At 51.4% G+C, this 18024-nt stretch overlaps 6 protein-coding genes across 6 annotated transcripts; 3 read left to right on the top strand and 3 right to left on the bottom strand.

The window, feature by feature from the left end:
- Positions 1-146: 146 nt before the first annotated feature.
- N0V89_006619 (uncharacterized protein) lies at positions 147-1719 on the bottom strand (the record flags this gene model as incomplete). Its single annotated transcript, XM_056215389.1, has 2 exons — positions 147-1328; positions 1378-1719. The coding sequence occupies 2 exons, from the start codon at positions 1717-1719 to the stop codon at positions 147-149; spliced, it is 1524 nt and encodes a 507-aa protein (XP_056069636.1).
- A 314-nt stretch (positions 1720-2033) lies between these two features.
- N0V89_006618 (uncharacterized protein) lies at positions 2034-4015 on the top strand (the record flags this gene model as incomplete). The annotated part of the gene is made up of 2 exons (XM_056215388.1): positions 2034-2114; positions 2162-4015. 2 exons carry the CDS (start codon positions 2034-2036, stop codon positions 4013-4015), a joined length of 1935 nt encoding a protein of 644 aa, XP_056069635.1.
- A 1752-nt stretch (positions 4016-5767) lies between these two features.
- lag1_1 (sphingosine N-acyltransferase lag1) lies at positions 5768-7376 on the top strand (the record flags this gene model as incomplete). The annotated part of the gene is made up of 3 exons (XM_056215387.1): positions 5768-6031; positions 6081-6803; positions 6855-7376. The coding sequence occupies 3 exons, from the start codon at positions 5768-5770 to the stop codon at positions 7374-7376; spliced, it is 1509 nt and encodes a 502-aa protein (XP_056069634.1).
- A 355-nt stretch (positions 7377-7731) lies between these two features.
- On the bottom strand, positions 7732-9098 carry N0V89_006616 (uncharacterized protein; the record flags this gene model as incomplete). The annotated part of the gene is made up of 2 exons (XM_056215386.1): positions 7732-8052; positions 8100-9098. The coding sequence occupies 2 exons, from the start codon at positions 9096-9098 to the stop codon at positions 7732-7734; spliced, it is 1320 nt and encodes a 439-aa protein (XP_056069633.1).
- Positions 9099-9860: 762 nt separating this feature from the next.
- Positions 9861-10986, bottom strand: N0V89_006615 (uncharacterized protein; the record flags this gene model as incomplete). The annotated part of the gene is made up of 3 exons (XM_056215385.1): positions 9861-10133; positions 10857-10864; positions 10980-10986. The coding sequence occupies 3 exons, from the start codon at positions 10984-10986 to the stop codon at positions 9861-9863; spliced, it is 288 nt and encodes a 95-aa protein (XP_056069632.1).
- A 2232-nt stretch (positions 10987-13218) lies between these two features.
- N0V89_006614 (uncharacterized protein) lies at positions 13219-17903 on the top strand (the record flags this gene model as incomplete). Its single annotated transcript, XM_056215384.1, has 12 exons — positions 13219-13537; positions 13589-13890; positions 13950-14073; positions 14181-14251; positions 14310-14454; positions 14552-14739; positions 14796-15145; positions 15198-15493; positions 15589-15780; positions 15843-15931; positions 16006-17350; positions 17407-17903. 12 exons carry the CDS (start codon positions 13219-13221, stop codon positions 17901-17903), a joined length of 3918 nt encoding a protein of 1305 aa, XP_056069631.1.
- Positions 17904-18024: the final 121 nt, after the last annotated feature.

The raw sequence follows: 18024 nt of genomic DNA, 5'->3' as shown, positions 1-18024 counted from the left end.
ACATGCTTCACTTCTGCAATGCAATCTGCACGAACCTGAACCATTGCACCTATGCTAGTCCATATCGAAATCTACATGAATTGTACACCGCCTAAGTGGCTGGGGAATATAGTACATATACCAACATTATCTTTACAGAGGCAACTCTATGCATCCGCCCGCTTGAACGGGTTCTTCACCTCTGGAAGGTATTTGAATACTCCGGTCTTTTCCGATTCTGGTGCAGGCGCCTCCTCAACCAACCCTTGTGCCTCCAAAGCCCGCCTCTCCAGACTCTTGAGCATGCCTTGAACATCGTCCGAAACGGATCCATGGTACTGCTCCGCATTCAGGAACTGCACATCCTGCCTTGAATTCCGCAAATCGAGCGTATCGTGGACAATAGCCTCAGGCCAGTTTCCTGCGGCGTACTCGGCGTTGCGAAGGTCTGCCCACTTAATCTCCACGTCCATGGTGAAGGGCCGCGGAAGTTGTTTCCGATGTTCGGGGGGCAGGATAGAGCGGGTTACGGGGTGGTCTAGGGCGTCAGCTCGTAAGCTGGCGATGAAAGCATCTTCCAGCTCCGTGAGCTCGGCTTGCTTCTCGCCCAACGTTTGCTCAATGTCCTCGATTGACCGATCCAGAACCTTAGTAAGATCTCTTTCTAGCGCAATCTCTTTTTTTAACTCATCTATCCTCGCCTCGACATCGGTCCCCCTGGCTGGTGCAGCTTGGGCCACGTGTTCCTCCTGCATCTTTATGAAATCTGGGTCGACCCGGATTTGGTTGAATCCCTCAATGTTCTTCCGTGCCCGTAAAACCCGTCGTAAGCGGACCTCGTGGCCCTTCTTCGCATCATTGAGCCGCTTTGTGTCTGCCTCGTCGCGGTTGCGCTTAGTCCCAAGCTGCCATTCAAGGTTTTTGATCTGCTGCTCCAACCACTTCGGATTGCTGGCGTCTCTGTCATCCTTGATCAAAGCCTCAGCCTCATCCCACATTGTTTTCATCAGGCGGAGTGACTTCTTTTCCTGCTCTATAGCCTTTTTCCGCATCTCCACTGACTGGTGCTGCTGAACGTTCAATACTTCCGCTATGTCTGCACTGGTGTTTGCGACCTGGTCCATGATCTTTCTCATTCTTGCGTGGGCCGTTAACCTGATCCACTCTGGGTTTGTCTTGTCCCAAGATGTCTCGTGTAGGTGGCGGAACTCGCGAAGCTTGCGGAAGGCCTGCAGACCTTGCTCGGCGAAAGGAAAGGTGATAGCGCAGTGAGGGGTCCACTCGTCGGGTCGGATGGTGGGCGGTTTGGAGTGCTTGCCGAGGAAGGGAAGCTGCTCTAGGTGGTATTGCTGGAAAAGAGTCAGAATATGTACGAGATAAAAGACCTGGGCGCCAAACATCAAGCAACTCGTTGAGCGAGTAAATGACCTGACCTGTCTTGACATTGGCGAAGACGTAGATGATCTGGCCATGCGTCGCCGCGTCCTCAGGATCGACCAGGTCCCTCAATGTGTGCGGCTTGTAGGACATTCGGAACGGCTTCTTGCCAGGCTGCTGTTTCCATTTCGGATTGACGACGATTTGCAGGCTCAGGGGCGTCTGCGGCTTGGAAAGTTCGAGGGCATGACCACGGAGTCTGCGGTGGAGGGTGCCATGGTCTTCGGGGTGTATGCGGGCAATGTTGAGCGGCCGCAGCTGCTTCGGTGCCCTGAAGCGCAGCCTCGCGAGGTTACGCGGCATTTTGGCGGTCGGACGAGCGATGGCAATGTGGCGCTTCGAGGTCAATTGAGGGTGTCGGCGTCGCAAAACTTCAGAAGTTCAATTGGGGCACGGACCAAGTCGCGCATCCTAGGCGGCACGTCCACGGAAACGATGTCGCGCCTGCTCATTCAACGCTCTCCGAATTGGTAAGGGTACAATGCAGGTTGAGCAAAGCTTTGCTCGTACCCATTCATTCTATTATGCTACTCATGCAAATTGCCGAATAGTGCGCTCGCTCTGCCGTTGCGGCGTCCTTCGACATGTCCGCACCCCAGAACCGGCTACACAGCAGCATGGCTGGCAGCGAACAGACCCCGGCCGATGAACTCGACTCCCCTCCGAACTCGCGCGAACGACCTTGGCTTCTTCCATATGTAGGAGATTCTGCATCGCATCGTACACCAACGCTGACCATACCTAGAACCGGAAGCTGAGGCATCTCCAAGGCATCACCGTCCGCAACCTCACCCTAGCCCCCACACCTTCCCGACCCCGCGGCAAGACCATTGACGACGATGCAATACCAAGCACCCTCAAATCGCCGACTAAGACATTGGCGTTGCGCGAGAGTAGGGGACTAAATCATTCACGATCTTCAAGCGATCTCCAAGGCCACGACGGCAACAATGACTCTTCCCAAGGTTCATCGCCAAAGAAGCCGCAAAGGCCCGGCATATCGAAAGGGCTACGTAGGAGGAGCACATTGGAGTGGATGGGCGCGAACCCTCTGACCAGGCAAAAGAAGCTAGAAGATATCACCGACAGTCGCATGGCCGACACTTTTTTCACGATCCACGTGGATAGCCAGGAAGAACCAGTATATATATCCGAAGTGGCGGAGAGGGCCATGAACCCCAACTTCCGTTTCTTCGACCTCACGTCGTCCGGCCCCAGTGTCACGCGACTTGACAAACTCACCATAAATGTGTGGGCGAAGAACGACACGGACAGCTGGCAACACTTGATTCACTTCACGGCCCACTTGGGATCACTACAATTTATTGGCAAGACTCTTGGGAACTTCAGACATCCGTTACCGCAGAATTGCATCCTCATCCATATGACGGATGGCATTTACACCAGCTTCACCGACATGCCGGTCGCAGACCAGCTTCGCGCCAACGATCTCGCGCCGCCGAAGGAAAATTCCGAGGGCACACTCACGAGCTCTTCATACGATGCCATCATGCGACTGAACACGCTGGACGATTGCATTCAAGACGCGTTGGCGACAAGGGATCGACTGGCAGAAGAGATAGAGAATATACTATTGGAGAATCGAGAAGCAATTGATTCTGTGGAGCAAGTGCCGGAGGCTGAAGAACGTGCAAAGACAGTTGAGGCCGCTGTGGTCTCTGAGAGACGCCGGGTTGAGGCTGCCCGGAAAAAGGTGGAGGACAAGAAAGCTAACACACAACGCCGAAGAGAGCTCATGCAAAAGGGCCGGGAGCTGCAGTCTGAGAAGGAGAAGGAAATGGTAGAAGAGAGAGCAAAGCATGTAGCATTGAAGGAGTCCAACGCCCAGATACAGGACGAGATCGCCGGACAACGAAGAAGACTATGCGAGGACCTCCAAAGTGTATATCCGATCGAACCCGTCAGGGGAAAGGCACTGTTATTCACTATCCGTGGTCTTCCGCTACCGAACTCCGAATTCGAAGACGCCAAAGAGGATGTGACCTCCGCAGCACTGTGCTATGTTGCGGAAATGGTGTCACTGCTATCGCTCTACTTCGATATGCTACTACCGTACCCTATCAAGGTCAATGGATCTACATCTACCATTGACGACCCTCTCGCTATGAGTACCGCCAAGCATCCTGGACCCCGCACCTACCCGCTGTTTATGAAAGCCGTAGTACGCTATCGTTTCGAGTACGGCGTCTTCCTTCTGAACAAGAACATTGAGATTCTATCCAACAATATAGGCATCAAGCCTCTCGACATTCGACAAACTCTGCCGAACCTCAAGTACCTACTGTTTGTGGCGACAGCGGGCAAGGGCGAGCTGCCTTTGCGTAAAGCGGGCGGCATCAAGGGCTTGCTAAGGCAGCAGGGTGTACTGTCACGCACAGCGAGCATGGACAGCACCGGAACTGCTAGCAGCGTTAGTACTGCTGTAGCTGAACCAAAGCCCAGAATAGAGATGCGTGCTAATGGGCGAGAACAGGCGAAGCCATCCGGATCCGACGAGAACCATATGAGTTTTGTTGGTGGATTGCAGAAGAAGGGGAACGGTGTTCTACCTGGGAGCCCGCTCAGGGAGGTGGGATGAACTCTTGGTTGGTCGCATCAGCGGTCGTTTCTTCTCTTTCTTGTAGATACCTCACTTTCGAGTCAGCACAACAAGCAGCAGCGTCGGCCTTCCGTCGGCGCTTGATCAACCTCACTCACACTCATCTCACCTCTATCCGTGCATTGCCCGACGCGTGTGATTATACAGTCACGCACATTCAAGTTGATCGCTCGTAAATGCAATATCGCACTTTCCAGAACGCTATGTTCGATAAGAAAGGCAGGTGAAAGGCAGGTGCGCACGCGCCGTGTGTAAACAACCTCAAACAGTCGCACACACACTTACTCACTCTACAATAGAACTTCTCCGAGTATATATATTATCATTGTTAAGGTTAACTTTGCACGATACCTAGTCTTATGTCAATTGGCGGGTTGGTTGCCTACGTGTATTATACCTGAACTTTAGGTGATCCTGCCTGACTCTTGTGGCGGTTCGATCCCGCGGGCGGACAGGAGCCTACTGTTCTTTTTTGCCTTTTTTTTTCGTCTTGAAGGTAGACCCGCTTGCCACCGGGAATGGGAAGTGAAAGGTGGTCAAGTTGACCCACGCTCTGATCTCGTGGCAAGAGGCCAGCTAGTCCAACCAGTGGCCGCAAATACTTTTCACGTCCTGAAGCATTTCTATGATCTCGAGCCGTTCGAGTCAGTATCGCTCGAGCAACCAGATCGAGCCGACTTCCTGGTACTGAAGAAAGTTTGCAGCGCCCTGAAATTCACTCTCTACATAGCGCCTATCAACAGGGAGATTGCCGGCGCCGTATGGGTAAATCGCTCCCATGCGCGTGCTTACAGTCGTAGCAGGCCGACTCCATGGATACCAATGCGGCTTACGTGACAGGCATTCATGTTGATACTTTGACGTTGGGAGGAGCAAACCGAAGGTGTGGTGTTTAGAACAAGGATATTGTACAGAGGGATGTGTGGAAGAAGCGCACTCCAGAGATTCAGGTGGTGATGACAACATGTGGGAAGACGAGTCTAAATTGTTGCATCGGTGGATTCTACCAGGAGCTAGATCGTCATGATATGGAGAAATTGATCTATTGTGAATAGATATTATGCCTCGGCCCTAGTCCTTGTGCCGCCTCATGGTACTCCAGCATTCGCTGTTCAGCCCTTTTGGCCATGGAGAATAATAGCAACGCTACAAAACAATAATCTATCCTGATATCTCAGCTATCACAAATCACTGTGCTCAGGTGGTACCTTGGTGGGTTCATGTCTTACGTTATGTTGTGGCTCGCAAAAGCAAAACTTCTCGAATTCCCTTAGACTTATGCTCAGGCGCAGCAAATATGCCCTAAGCATAAATGAAGAGCGATGTGGCATACTTCTGGCATGCGAACTATCAGCGTACAGGTGCCCGCGGTGTCCGACCCCGGCCGAAAAAGTCGTCTATTTGCCCAATGATCACTCAGAGTCTCCGAGCACCCCTTTAGGGGTCGTGTGTAGCTCGAGCAGGGCTGTACTCGGTACGACCGGGCAAATCAATGTAGGTGCGGTGCCCGCGCTTTCCGGTTCGAAGGGTAATGCCCATAACAATCAGCAATGCCATCAGATGTATCGAAGCTTACAAAATTGCAGATATATAGACAACATAGCCATGAACATGATGATGTTCTGTTGCATGCAATTTCCCGCCAGCCTCGACGTCGACCCTCCAAAGTCCCGCAGCCAATCATCGGCCGCTTTCACGTTCTTGGCGCACTCGCTCCTTTCCTAGCCCAAAATGCTCACCTCCGCTCCGGCCGCTCGTAGAGGCACGCATTCTCCTCTCCCACCTGAATTTGCGCGCGTCAAGATGGCTTCCGGCGACGTCGAACCTTTCCCACCACTGCAGACGGAATTGTCGAAGAAGGAGAAGCGGTTAGGCAAGAGCGGAAGCGTGCGGCGGCGGAAAAGCAGTGGACTGGGCGCTGAACTGCCGGGAGACACATCTGTGCCTGCGTTTGCGACGCTAGGGAGTCCGCCCGCGACTCCGACAGAGCCGACTGTATGTGTTGCTATCTCTATGATGCAATTGGGGTGCTGACTATGCATAGCGCGAGAAATCCGGCCGCCGCTCGAAGCGTCGCTCTGTACGGCGCGCCCTCTCCAAATACAGACGTATTTGCATGCGACACACTTGGGTTGGGCCCCTCACGCTGGCCTTGATCATCATATCGCTCTACCTCGTTAATCCGTCGCCCAAGAATCCCCTCTCTGCCGCCCTCTTCCTCTCCTACCCGCTCCCGCGAGAACCGGGCTCAGATCCCTCCACGCCCATCCAGTATGGCAAAGGCGCACGCGACTTCGCCTTTGTGGCCTTCTATACCATCATCTTCTCTTTCACGCGCGAGTTCCTGATGCAACGCTTTATCCGGCCACTTGCGATCCGCTGGGGTATTAGGAATCGCGCCAAGCAGGCCAGGTTTATGGAGCAGTTCTACACAGCCATGTACTTTGCGGTTTATGGGCCTTTCGGATTGTATGTGATGAGCCGGACACCCGTGTGGTATTTCAACACGACTGCCATGTATGAGGGATACCCGCACAAGACGCACGAGGGCATCTTCAAGGCGTACTACTTGCTCCAGGCGAGTTACTGGGCGCAGCAAATGATTGTGTTGCTACTAGGATTGGAGAAACCGCGCAAAGATTTCAAGGAATTTGTTGCGCATCATATCATCACCCTCACCTTGATCTGGTGCAGTTATCGGTTCCATTTCACATATATGGGTCTGGCCATTTATATTACCATGGATATCTCCGACTTCTTCCTTGCCGTAAGCCCCACACCCAACCCTGCGGTTCGTGCGTTTACTGACAGATGACAGACGTCAAAAGTCCTCAACTACCTCGATTCGCCCATCACCGGCCCCTACTTCTTCGTTTTCATGTGCGCATGGGGATACCTGCGCCACTACGTTAATCTGCGCGTTCTCTACTCTATCTTCACCGAATTTAAGACTGTCGGTCCTTACGAACTCAATTGGGAAACGCAGCAATATAAGTGCTGGATCTCGCAGATCATTACGTTTGGCCTGCTCGCTGCTCTGCAGGCGGTCAATCTCTTTTGGTGGTTCCTCATCTGCCGGATTGCGTACCGCTTCATTCGATACAGCACGGCCGACGACGACAGGAGCGAATACGAAGAGAGCGATACGGAAGAAGCAGGCGAGAAAAAGGGTACGAAGAAGACTCATAATGGGAAGGCCAACGGCAACGGCGTTTCGAATGGCACGCCTAAGGTTTTCCTGAACGGCGAGGAGATCTCGACGCCGGATAAGCCTACTAGCGCGAGTGACCCCGGAAGCATTGGGTCAAGAGTGCGCGAGAGGAAGAAGAACCAAAGCTAGATCTTCCAAATTCATGATCGATACAGCGATGAGGCCATGTTGGATGTTGAATGTCGCATACGGAGACCGGGTGTTTGGAACCGTTTATACTTGTTGTAAGCTTAGCCCGTTCGCTTACTTTTCTTTTCTTTACCCGCTCGCTCCCACTCTATAGGGAGATGAGTTTTTGCATCACGGTTCACTCGCTTCGAGAAAAGGGCACTGCATATATTACCACGGGGTTTCGAGACTTCTGATTTACAAACTTCGCTTCTATAGGGCAGTAATTGGGTATGTAGATATTTAATGACACGTAGTCAAACTTGTAAAGTCCTCATTACCTACCGGCACTGCATCCTCCGAGACCAGCTCAAGGCTAGCCTCTCTTCTCCACTAACAGACTCCGATCCATGTCCTTGAGGGAAGCGCAACCTGCCAGCCCAACCGTAATCTCCAGATCCGCAAGCAAGCTCTTCAATACATGACGCACGCCCTTCTCACCCTGGTGTGCAAGACCCCACAGGACAGGGCGTCCAACTTGGACGAAATCTGCGCCGAGAGCAAGGGCTTTGAATATGTCAGCGCCAGAACGAATGCCACCGTCGAAGCCGATGGTCAAATTCCTCTTTACAGCTTCGACAATCGCAGGAAGAGCGTCGAGCGAGCCGACGGCGCCGTCAATTTGACGCCCGCCATGCTATATCAGTCAGAAAGCGTAGATCCTCCGGAGAGCGTAAGTCTTACATTAGAAACAATCACCCCATCAAGACCATACTTCATCGCAAGCTTTGCGTCCTCAGCACTCTGCACACCCTTCAGTAAAATCGGCGCATCTCCCCAGATCTCCCTCAACTTCCCTACATTCTCCCACACGGGACTCACACCGCGGCTCGTCACAATAGTATGATACAAAGCCGCCATCTGCTTCTGCTCCTCCGTCGCATTCTTCGCAAGCGGATCGAATCCAAGCTTTTCATGCGCGACCGGATCTTCGAGCCCGATTTGGACACCTACGCCATTGATGAAAGGGAAGAATCCTCTGTCAAGGTCGCGCGTGCGCCATCCGAGATCCCACGTATCTACCGTCACGACCAAGACTTCGAACCCGCTTTTCTTCGCGGTGGTGAGGTACGAGCGTAGCAAGTCGTCGTCGGAGGGCCAGTAGAGTTGGTACCATCGCGGGTTCCCGGCGCCGTTCGCAGCAGCTACGTTTGCGAACCCGGTGCTGGATGCTGTGCTTTGCGTATAGGGTAGGCCTTCCTGTCCGAAGACTGCGGCGGTCGAGCGCTCGCCTGTGGGGTGGAAGAGCGTTTGTACGCCTACCGGAGCCATGATTATCGGTGCGGGTATCGTTCTATTAAACAGCGTAGTACTGAGATCTCGTTTCGGTTGAACAGGACGCATGACGCGTGGAAGGATGTGCCATTTGTCGAACGCTGCTCTGTTAGCCGCGACGGTCTTTTCTAAACCTGCGCCGCCGGCTGCGTAGTCGTAGGCTTCTGGTGCTAGGAGCTTCTTCGCGGAGGCCTCGAGTTTGAAATAGTTGGTAGAGGCGATGGGTGTGGTGTTGTAGAGCGTGTGGTTGAAGTATATTTCTGAACTGTAGGATGCGTAGCGTGAAGAGTTTGATGGTGGGTTCAGGACTGAGTTTATTAGTTCTTGGGCGGATTGGGCGGATTGGGCGCGTGCGTGAGCTATTTGCATGTAGAGCACGGCGCAGTGCATGAGGTGGGAAAGCTTCATGACGGATTTGAGTTTCCTGTTGTACAGGATTTGGAACAAAGAAGGAAAGAGGAACAGGACAGGAAGATTAATGATATCAAGTTTGGAATGCAGAGAAAAAAATGGTCGGCTTTATATGAAGTGCTTTTGGTGTAGCCTGTAGCTGGTAGTCTAGTGCTAGCGTAGTGAACGAAGATGCCGAATATGCCGAATCGGAAAGCCGGTAGGTGCTTGGGGCTGTGTACAGCAGTACCTGTGCAAGAATATGGGTCGTCCTGAGAACAAAATGCTGACGATCAAAACTGACTGGACATTAGCTCAAATTCCATCGGATGTGAACGGCCTTGCTAACAGTAAAGGTAGGGTACGTATCCTATGACTCGACCAAACTGAGCTGAATTTCGCGCAACGTAAGGATAGTATGCCTCTAAAAAGGCTCATTAATCTTAGACTGACGATTACGAACTTGCGCGAAGTTTGATGAGTCAAGCAGGCCATGCAACTACGCTAGACAATGATGGTCCCTCACCCGTTCAGTCTCCTATTCGCGCCCCCGGCACCGATACAATGTCGCCATTACCAGTGAAGTTGATACAACGAAACAGGTATGTAGGACAGAACGATTGAGATTGTGAGAGAAAGGTTGAGGGGATAGCACTAACAGTAACATGCACCACCAGATCTCCTCGCTCAGATATTGTAACGTAATTAAGAAACTAGTCGATTACATATTAAAGAATAGTGAAAAGCGCATTGTCCTATTCTGTGGAATGCCTCTGGCGGCTACTGGTCCCAATCTTGGCCTAATGGTAGGCTTGTGTCCTTTCTAAGTACGATTTTGTTGTTTGCCGCATCCCAGTCTGACCTCCACTGCTTAGTTCGTAGAATGTATAATCCGAGTGCGTAGGCGTAGCTATCGCTGTTTGTTATCGTGTACGGAGGGTTATTTTTCAACTTCTGCGCCAACGTGACTTGGTCCGGGCTGAGATAGTAGCCGTTTATGTCTTCTGCAATGCCATGGTTGTCTATGGCCTTGGCGAAGTATACGCGTTGTCCCTGCATTGTGAATGTCTGAGTACCAATCACCGGTACATGAGTAAGCTGTATGTATTATTAGTAGAATTCGTATCTTCGGGTCTCATCCTTCACCTCATGCGTAAGCGTGTGGCTTCCCAACGAGTTCAAGATTCGAACATCCCAGCCGTCCAGTTCCTTTTGGGCAAGATCGCGGTAGGTGTATGGCATTTCGGGTCCAGTCCATGTTGGATTACAGAACTGGAGGTAATAAGTATATGAGCACCGCCTGGGGCAGAATCATCGCTTACGTCAATAGTTGCACGGTTCGGATTGTGCACACTGGGTTCCCCCGTCATTTGTTCCCAAAGGGAGACTATTGTGTTAGGGGACAAATCGTCAGTTCGCGTTCAAGTAGTCTTCATTGTCACAATGAGAAGTCGGCCACTTACTGCGGGGAATCAGCGGAAAGGTATCACAGACGGGATGAGAAGGATCTGAGATATTATGCTTACCCAACTTGATTATTGCTTACAGCAATAGGATTACGTCCACCACTCTGCCAGTAGCACGTACCAATAACGCGATAAACTGCATCATTCTCGGGGTCCGTAAAGCGGACAGCGGCACGGCCTGCCTCGGTAGTTGGGAAGTCAATCCAGGTTCCATGGTCGTCAACAGCTCTGATCCGATCCTGATTGTCTATGCCAATCAATCAAGTGAGAACATGATGCGTGCAGCATACATACCACAGTAGATGCGAACCTCGGTATCTAGAAGGCTGTTCGTGTCCTCTATGAGCTGAGATATTATACGATATTTTTCTGAGGGCGATTAGAACGCATTCAGTGAGTAATCCAAGATTTCTCACTAATAACTTTTTCCAACAAGACATCGCCCGTTGTGATGGCGAAGAACCACGTGAGGATATCGTCAAGGCCATTATCGCCTCGCTCCAGTGCGTCCGCAAATTTTCCAGCGTGATAACGGACTTCAAGGATAGATTGGCCTAAGGAATCACCCCCTTCCAGAACGCGTTGATGACATGGCGGATCTAGCCAATACGAGTACTGCTGGCCAGCAACGAGCTGTAAAACAGACAACGCCAAAAGGCCAATCCTGAAGAAAGAAAACATGTGGGATCAAATGAGTGGAATAGCTGAATAGCTATGTAGGAAAGTTGAGACAAATGTGCTGGTCCACTGCCAGCATATATTAGGGTTTCGCCAAGAAAGAATGGCTGGCATGACCATTTTATGCCACCGGACATAGCTCAAAGAAGGATTCGGGTCTAAAGCTCGTATATTTTAGACCTCATGGCCACGGGTTACCACTGGGGTCGTTATCCTGCAACCGTCTCCCAGGAAATGAAAGGATGCATCCCGTAATGCAGGTACGGTTTAGTTCAGGTACTCTCAAGGCTACCTCAAGATCCTGCGTAAGGTTAGTGTTTGTGTCGCGTGAGATGGCGAGCGCTGCCGCGTCAAGCCAGATTAGAATCGCATCTCACCATGTCTGTTACCAAACTAGAGAATCTAGATCATAAATTGGCCCTGTTCCTTCGACGACAACTGGGTCTAATTAGTACGTATTTCGGCACGTCTAGCCTTGCAGTCAGATTTGGCCATGTACATGGACCATTAGGGTTAGCCATGGTCCTTAATCAGTTGACTAGTTGCTGCATGCGCAGCTCGCCCAAAGGATCATGAGATGTCAGCCCTATGCGATAGGGATTTGGGTACCTACATTTAGATCCATAGCGTCGGCTATAAGGCTGAACTCGGTATTCAACCCGGCAACTAAGTCGGCTCCTCCAATTTGTATGGTCTCGGCCCCCATAATGAGATTTAATTGACAAACTAAACGTGCACTTCCGTAGTGTAGTGTCGGCAGCGTAGCGAGCTCACTCTGTGCGAAAACATTAAACCAGGGCCGAGGTGCAACCTCGTACGACTTTACCAAATTGAAGACGCCTTCATACGTGCCGAGATGCTGTCCAGCAAGACCATTGCAACCAACGTGATACGCCGAAACTCACTATCTTTACGTCAATATAGATGCCCAGTACCTTCAAGAACTTGTCTTCTTCGCGACCATGTTAGAAGGGAAGCTCTCCGTGAACTGTGGTGGTAAAATCCAGGCGAATCGTTTCTGTGTTACCGCAGGATTTACGGCAAGATTATACGAGTCTAATGGATTGCTTACGGCAGGACTATGCGAGTCTAACGCATCACTTACAGCAAGACTATGCGAGTCTAACGACTTACGCCACTACTACCCTCCTGACAACTAGTCCGTGATTTCCATCGAGTCATTGAGAGGAATCGGTAGTTGCGGCTGTTGTAAGGTCTGACCGTGGGATCATGCGCGTGTACGATCAAATTATACGGACGACCTGAACTAACCCCTTCCTAGCATTAGTGCGCTCCACTTGTGAAAGATTATACGGCACCTAGCAGATTCACCACCCATGTCCTACGCCTCCTGCCGGAAGACGGACCTTTGGGGAGCATGGCGAGGATTCACGACGGGTCGACTGTCTGACTACCTTCAGCTATAATATAATATAGGTGTCTGGGTTGGCCAAATCGAAGACACGCTCTATCACTTTTTTTCCATCGGTGTTGAACAATCCATCAGTCGAGCTGCTGCCTCAGCTTCCTTTCGCTCCCTATGCGTCACTCTTTATGCAGGTTTCTTTTCCTTACAATAATTCATACGGCATTATCTAGCCCTATTACAAAGCGCGCCAATGAGTCCTCAAGTTTGAGTTCCAATTCTACAAGATCTACAGCGCGTATTCTCGCGCAAGATGCAACACTTCTTCTTCGTGTCATGCCTCTAGGGGCCTCTATCACATTGGGGATTGGAGACACCCCTTCTGGTAGCGAAAATGGTTACCGTAAGCCCCTAAGAGACGAGCTTCGATATCTTGGCTATGAGGTCAATATGGTCGGTTGTTCATCTACAGGTATGCTGCATCCTTACCCGGTTGGATGTTTGATATCATATGTATCGAGCGCTTACAGGCGTGGTACTGACGAACCTCGGCTTAGGCAATTCTTTCTTGGATAGACAACACGAGGGTCATCCTTCAAAGGTCATCCAAGAGATTCATGACACCTGGATGCCTTGCGGTATTCGGAACAAGCCCAATCTCATTCTTATCAATGCTGGCACCAATGATGCTATACAAGGAGATGATCGTGGCGGGGCCGACTACGTAGCTGCAGCTGCGGACCGCATGAAGTCCATGGTCGACGACATCTGGTCCTTGGGGGACCCAGATGCTGTTATCATACTTTCTACGCTTCTTCCGCAAAGCGATAGCCACCACAACGACTATGCCAATACTATCAACACGGGATTGCGATCACTAGTTCAAACCAAACAAGCCGCTGGACAACACATTCAGCTCGCTGAGATGAGCCCAATAAACAACAATGGTAAATCGCCTTCGAAATCGAGTTATAGTTCACTGGCTAATCATTTTACAGGCGGAGCAACGTTCTACATGGAAGTTGGTGACCTCACGGACGGCATCCATCCCCGACATGATACGTATCCGAAAATGGCGGCTATCTGGACCGCTGCCATCAATAGGGTCATCGAAAAAGGCTGGATAAAAGACCCTGTTGACAATGAAGGCTCCAATGCAGGAGGCGTGTGTATTCCCGCACAAAGTGATTTTCGTGGACCTATTCAAACTCAGCGCGGCTCGGGTGCTGATGACGGAACTTACACTCACAGCAGTACACAATGGAGTACCTCGAATCATGAATCGTGGGTTGGAGATGATGTACGTTTCTCAAAGCCTGTTTTTGTTTAAGAGAACCAGCAGACTGACATCAAATCTAGTCGATCCTGAAACAGTTCCATTATGCGCAATTGACTAATCCTGGCAATGCAGACCGTGGCGCCGAGTTGGACGAGCTGATTAGAGTCCTGGATCCGGACCAACGAGGTGATGGGCTACCCTATGGTGAGTCGCTCGCACTATCCTCGTCGTGACTCCTGCTTACTTGATCCCTCAACTCTTAGTGTCCTACAAGCAAAACACCGCTGGAACTTTTGGCGCGAATTGGATAGAAATTGATGTCAAATCACAATGCTTGAACCGCGGTGTTAGATGGGGTGATATCAACAACGACGGTCTCGACGTAAGTTCCCTTCATTTCCTATCCATACACTTCGATCAGGTGTTCACACTACCCATAGGACTTCATCTGTCTCAACCTCGAAGGTAACATGTACGCGTCCATCAACAAAGGCGGCAACCCACCAACTTTCGAGTACATTGGTCAGATCTATACGGGAATGGACTGGGCTCCCCAGGAACGAATCCGCCTTGGAGATATCGACGGTGAGTGAATTGCCGAAACGGATCAAGGGGATCCTGGACCAACCCTCATGCATTCTGTCCCCTGAATGAATCATCAGTCGCTTACTATTGGTACTAGGCGATGGAAGACTTGATTATTGTGCCATTAATGACATTGGTGATATCTACTGTTGGCGCAATGGCGGCTCAGGAGACGCTCCTGAATACTGGCAAGGTATGGTAGGTGGGGCGCCCACTTTCGAACACAAAGGCATGCCAGGCATTGAAGGCGTCCATCTACTTGACATCAACGGTGATTTCAAAGCGGTTCGTTCCTCCAAGTCCTCCCTGTCATCTTAACGGTCTTCGCTGATGTCGCATAGGACTGGGTATATCTCTTCGAAGATGGCTCCACTCGTATTTTCATCAACCAACGCGGCTCCAAGGATGATGGTGGAAAGCTCAAGCCATATTGGATCGAGGCTACCAACGGCGCACGTGGCTTCCCTGACGACCCTGACATGAACCAAGACCACGCGAAGTTTGGCAGGATCACCGGAGGAGATCCCGGACACCAAGATTATGTGCATGTCGTGGAGACAAGCGCAGTTGCCAACGGTAAAACTACATGGTCGTACACATTCGACGTTTTCAAGAACACTGGTTCAGGCGGTACTAAAGTAAAAGGCGACGGTGTGCATTACTGCGACATGTTCGGACGAGGCCACGATGAGTGAGTACATTCAAATTAGGCTAATCAACGTAACGCGCTAATAGTGGCACAGTTATCTCTGGGTTTGGTCATACGGAGGTGTCGAGCTGTTTGAGAATACTCAAAACCCGCCTGCGTGGACTACCCATGGCGAGATCATCAACGTCAATCGAGACCGTAAGAGCCTTCATTTTGGAGACTGGGATGGCGACGGTCTCTGCGATATTCTCGCCGTTGACAAACACACGGGCAATGTGGATATGTGGAAGAACACTTGGACTTCGGGACAAGCATCGCCAACATTCGAATACCGTGCCGGGATCGTTACAGGCAGCAAATGTACAGAAGGTTGGGGCGTCGGGACTTTCGGTGCGTAAACACCGGATTGATGCTGATCTTGGACCTTGGATCTGTATCTCTGATACCCTCATCGATCTGCTTTGCTAACTCGGTCCTTATTCTAGATCTTGGGCTTCGATTCGCCGACATCGACGGTGATGGCCGCGTAGACTACCTTTGCATGGAAGAAGACGGTCGAACTTATGGTTATCTGAACACCGTAAATGGACTTACGTACTCGAAGCAATTCAAGTTCTCGGAGGGCTTTGACCGCGCTAACCATCGATTTGCTGATGTAAACGGTGATGGCAAGGCAGGTACGTAATCAGGGAGAATACCTGGACCCGACTTTCGCTAATTCGTATGCCACTACGCTTAGATTTCTTATGGGTCGACAAGTTCACAGGCGAGGTTCGGCTGTGGTTGAATGGTGGGCCGCAGGACACAGGTGGCAGCACCTTTTTCTGGGTATGTGGTCACACCTCCTTTCTTTTTCTCTTAGACTCTCCGAAAGGAGGCTTTTTCTGATTCGTTGTCATCAGGACAAACAACCGACTCCCTGGTTGGCGGCCAATGATTTCCCTGCCGACCGAGGCGCGAACATATACTTTGCCAAGATGGGTGCCACAGGCCGCGCAGATGTGATCAGAAACATGCCCAGAACGGACATTGCCTGGACTTGGTTCAACGAGTGCGATGGCGGTGGCAACGTTGGCAACGGACCTGACGACGGTGCTCCATCAGACCCTCGGTTGCCCGCTTATTCGGACGGTCTCGATAACGGCGGCAGCGGCGGCGGTGGCACCGACCCCGGCGACGGCAGTACCATTGGACTCACACTTCTTACCATCGAAGCAGCAAGCACCATTGTCCATATGCCTCTGGACGCCTCCAGTTTGGCATACGACGTGTTGACCTCGTCGACATGCCCGGCGACTAAGCGCGCCGACGACTTCACTGTTGCGTGTCTCGTCAGCACTGCCACGTCCCTACTCCGCGATGTCAACATGGTTTCAACGTTGACGGAATTGTATCGGGGAAACCCCATCCCTGGTACTCTTGCGGATCTCACCAACGTGCCCAAGTACACCTTAGAGACCATTAACTCGGCTTTTGTCGATGGTCTCCCTGCTGCTGCCAACTTTTTGAAAGCAGACGAAACTGACCTTAGCATTACAGAGCTCATCTGGTTGTACTACACTATTATGGACACCGCTGCCAGATACCTCAACCTACACGCAACCGACTACACGGCCTTTTCCACAGCGCGAGTTGGGAACATGGAATTGACGTGCCCACCTGTGGAAGATGTTCCCTGCGAGCATACGCTTTGCGTCGGTGGTGACGATGCGGTATGCACTGGCTTTTTGAAGAACTGCGCTTGCGATCGACAGAGATGCACGGTGCAATACAGCGAGACGGAATGGTGGCCATTCTGCGGCATGACCACCTGCGCGCCCGTTGATTCCAACGGTCTCTGTATGGCCGAAGGGAAGTACAACAAGTGTCCTTGTGCCGGAGATGCATTTACTGAGCAGCTCACATGGTACTCGGCAAGCGACTTGAGCCAGATTTGGCTTGGTCCTAATGCCGGCGGCTCTGGACCTGACACTAGGGTCTGCTACAAGAAAGGAGACGATACGCACACTCCACGGACTAATGATAGGAACAACTGGAAATTCATGGAGCAATCGGTCCTCGATACGAATATCGATACTTTCTGCAACGACTTCGGTTCTATCAACGGGGGTGGCGAAGGTGGTAGTGTGACAACGTTTAACAGTGGCTCGATGAACGAAGCCGTACTCTCGTTGGAATATGCGGAAGGAACCACTTTGTCCGTTGACGAATGCAAAGCGAACTTCAAGCAGCTTAGTGCAGATTGCGGTGAGTTGATCTGGAGAGGCCTCTTACGGTGAAGACGACGCTGACTTATACCATAGACTACTCCTCGGTCGCCAACCAGTTCAACTGGAAATGGGGCGGCGAGTTCTTCCACGAAGGCGTCACATATATCATCGATCCGCGATTCACACGTGTCCCTGTCCGACACGACCCCGACACTGACTGGTGGCGTGTGGGAGACGGCACGCATTCCTGGAACAACGGCAGGACCGTGGCTGAAGGTGATCCCAGGCTGGGGGCGAACGGTCAGCCACTCGACATGGTGATTCTGATCCAGTGCATCCACCACCTGGCATTCCTGGACTGGAACAATGGAGCACCTCAGGACTGTGCGAATGGCTTGGTCGACTTGAGCGGATCCGGCACTGTTGTCTATAACAGTTGGTCGACCTGTTGGCAGCAGACATGGCAGATGCTCGCTTGGCAATTTCTTGAAGAGGATGCCCTTTGTGGCTACTCGAATCACCAAGGTGGAGCAGCTGGGCCTTCCGGTGCCCACTGCTGGATGGGTGTCAACTGTTGGGATGGAGTATAGATTTCCACCATTTTCCGTTACTATAGACCTGCACGAGGGGAAGAATCGTCTCTTCATAATATGTTTAGAGTGTAATATTTAGTCTTTAGTCAAGCTACGGAGTGTTGCAGATCTCCATTGC

Source organism: Didymosphaeria variabile, assembly GCF_027946475.1.
Source record: "Didymosphaeria variabile strain IMI 356815 chromosome Unknown scaffold_5, whole genome shotgun sequence".
NCBI classification, from domain to species: domain Eukaryota; kingdom Fungi; phylum Ascomycota; class Dothideomycetes; order Pleosporales; family Didymosphaeriaceae; genus Didymosphaeria; species Didymosphaeria variabile.
Note: the sequence above shows the minus strand (reverse complement) of the source record. Positions and strands in the feature narration are given on the sequence as shown.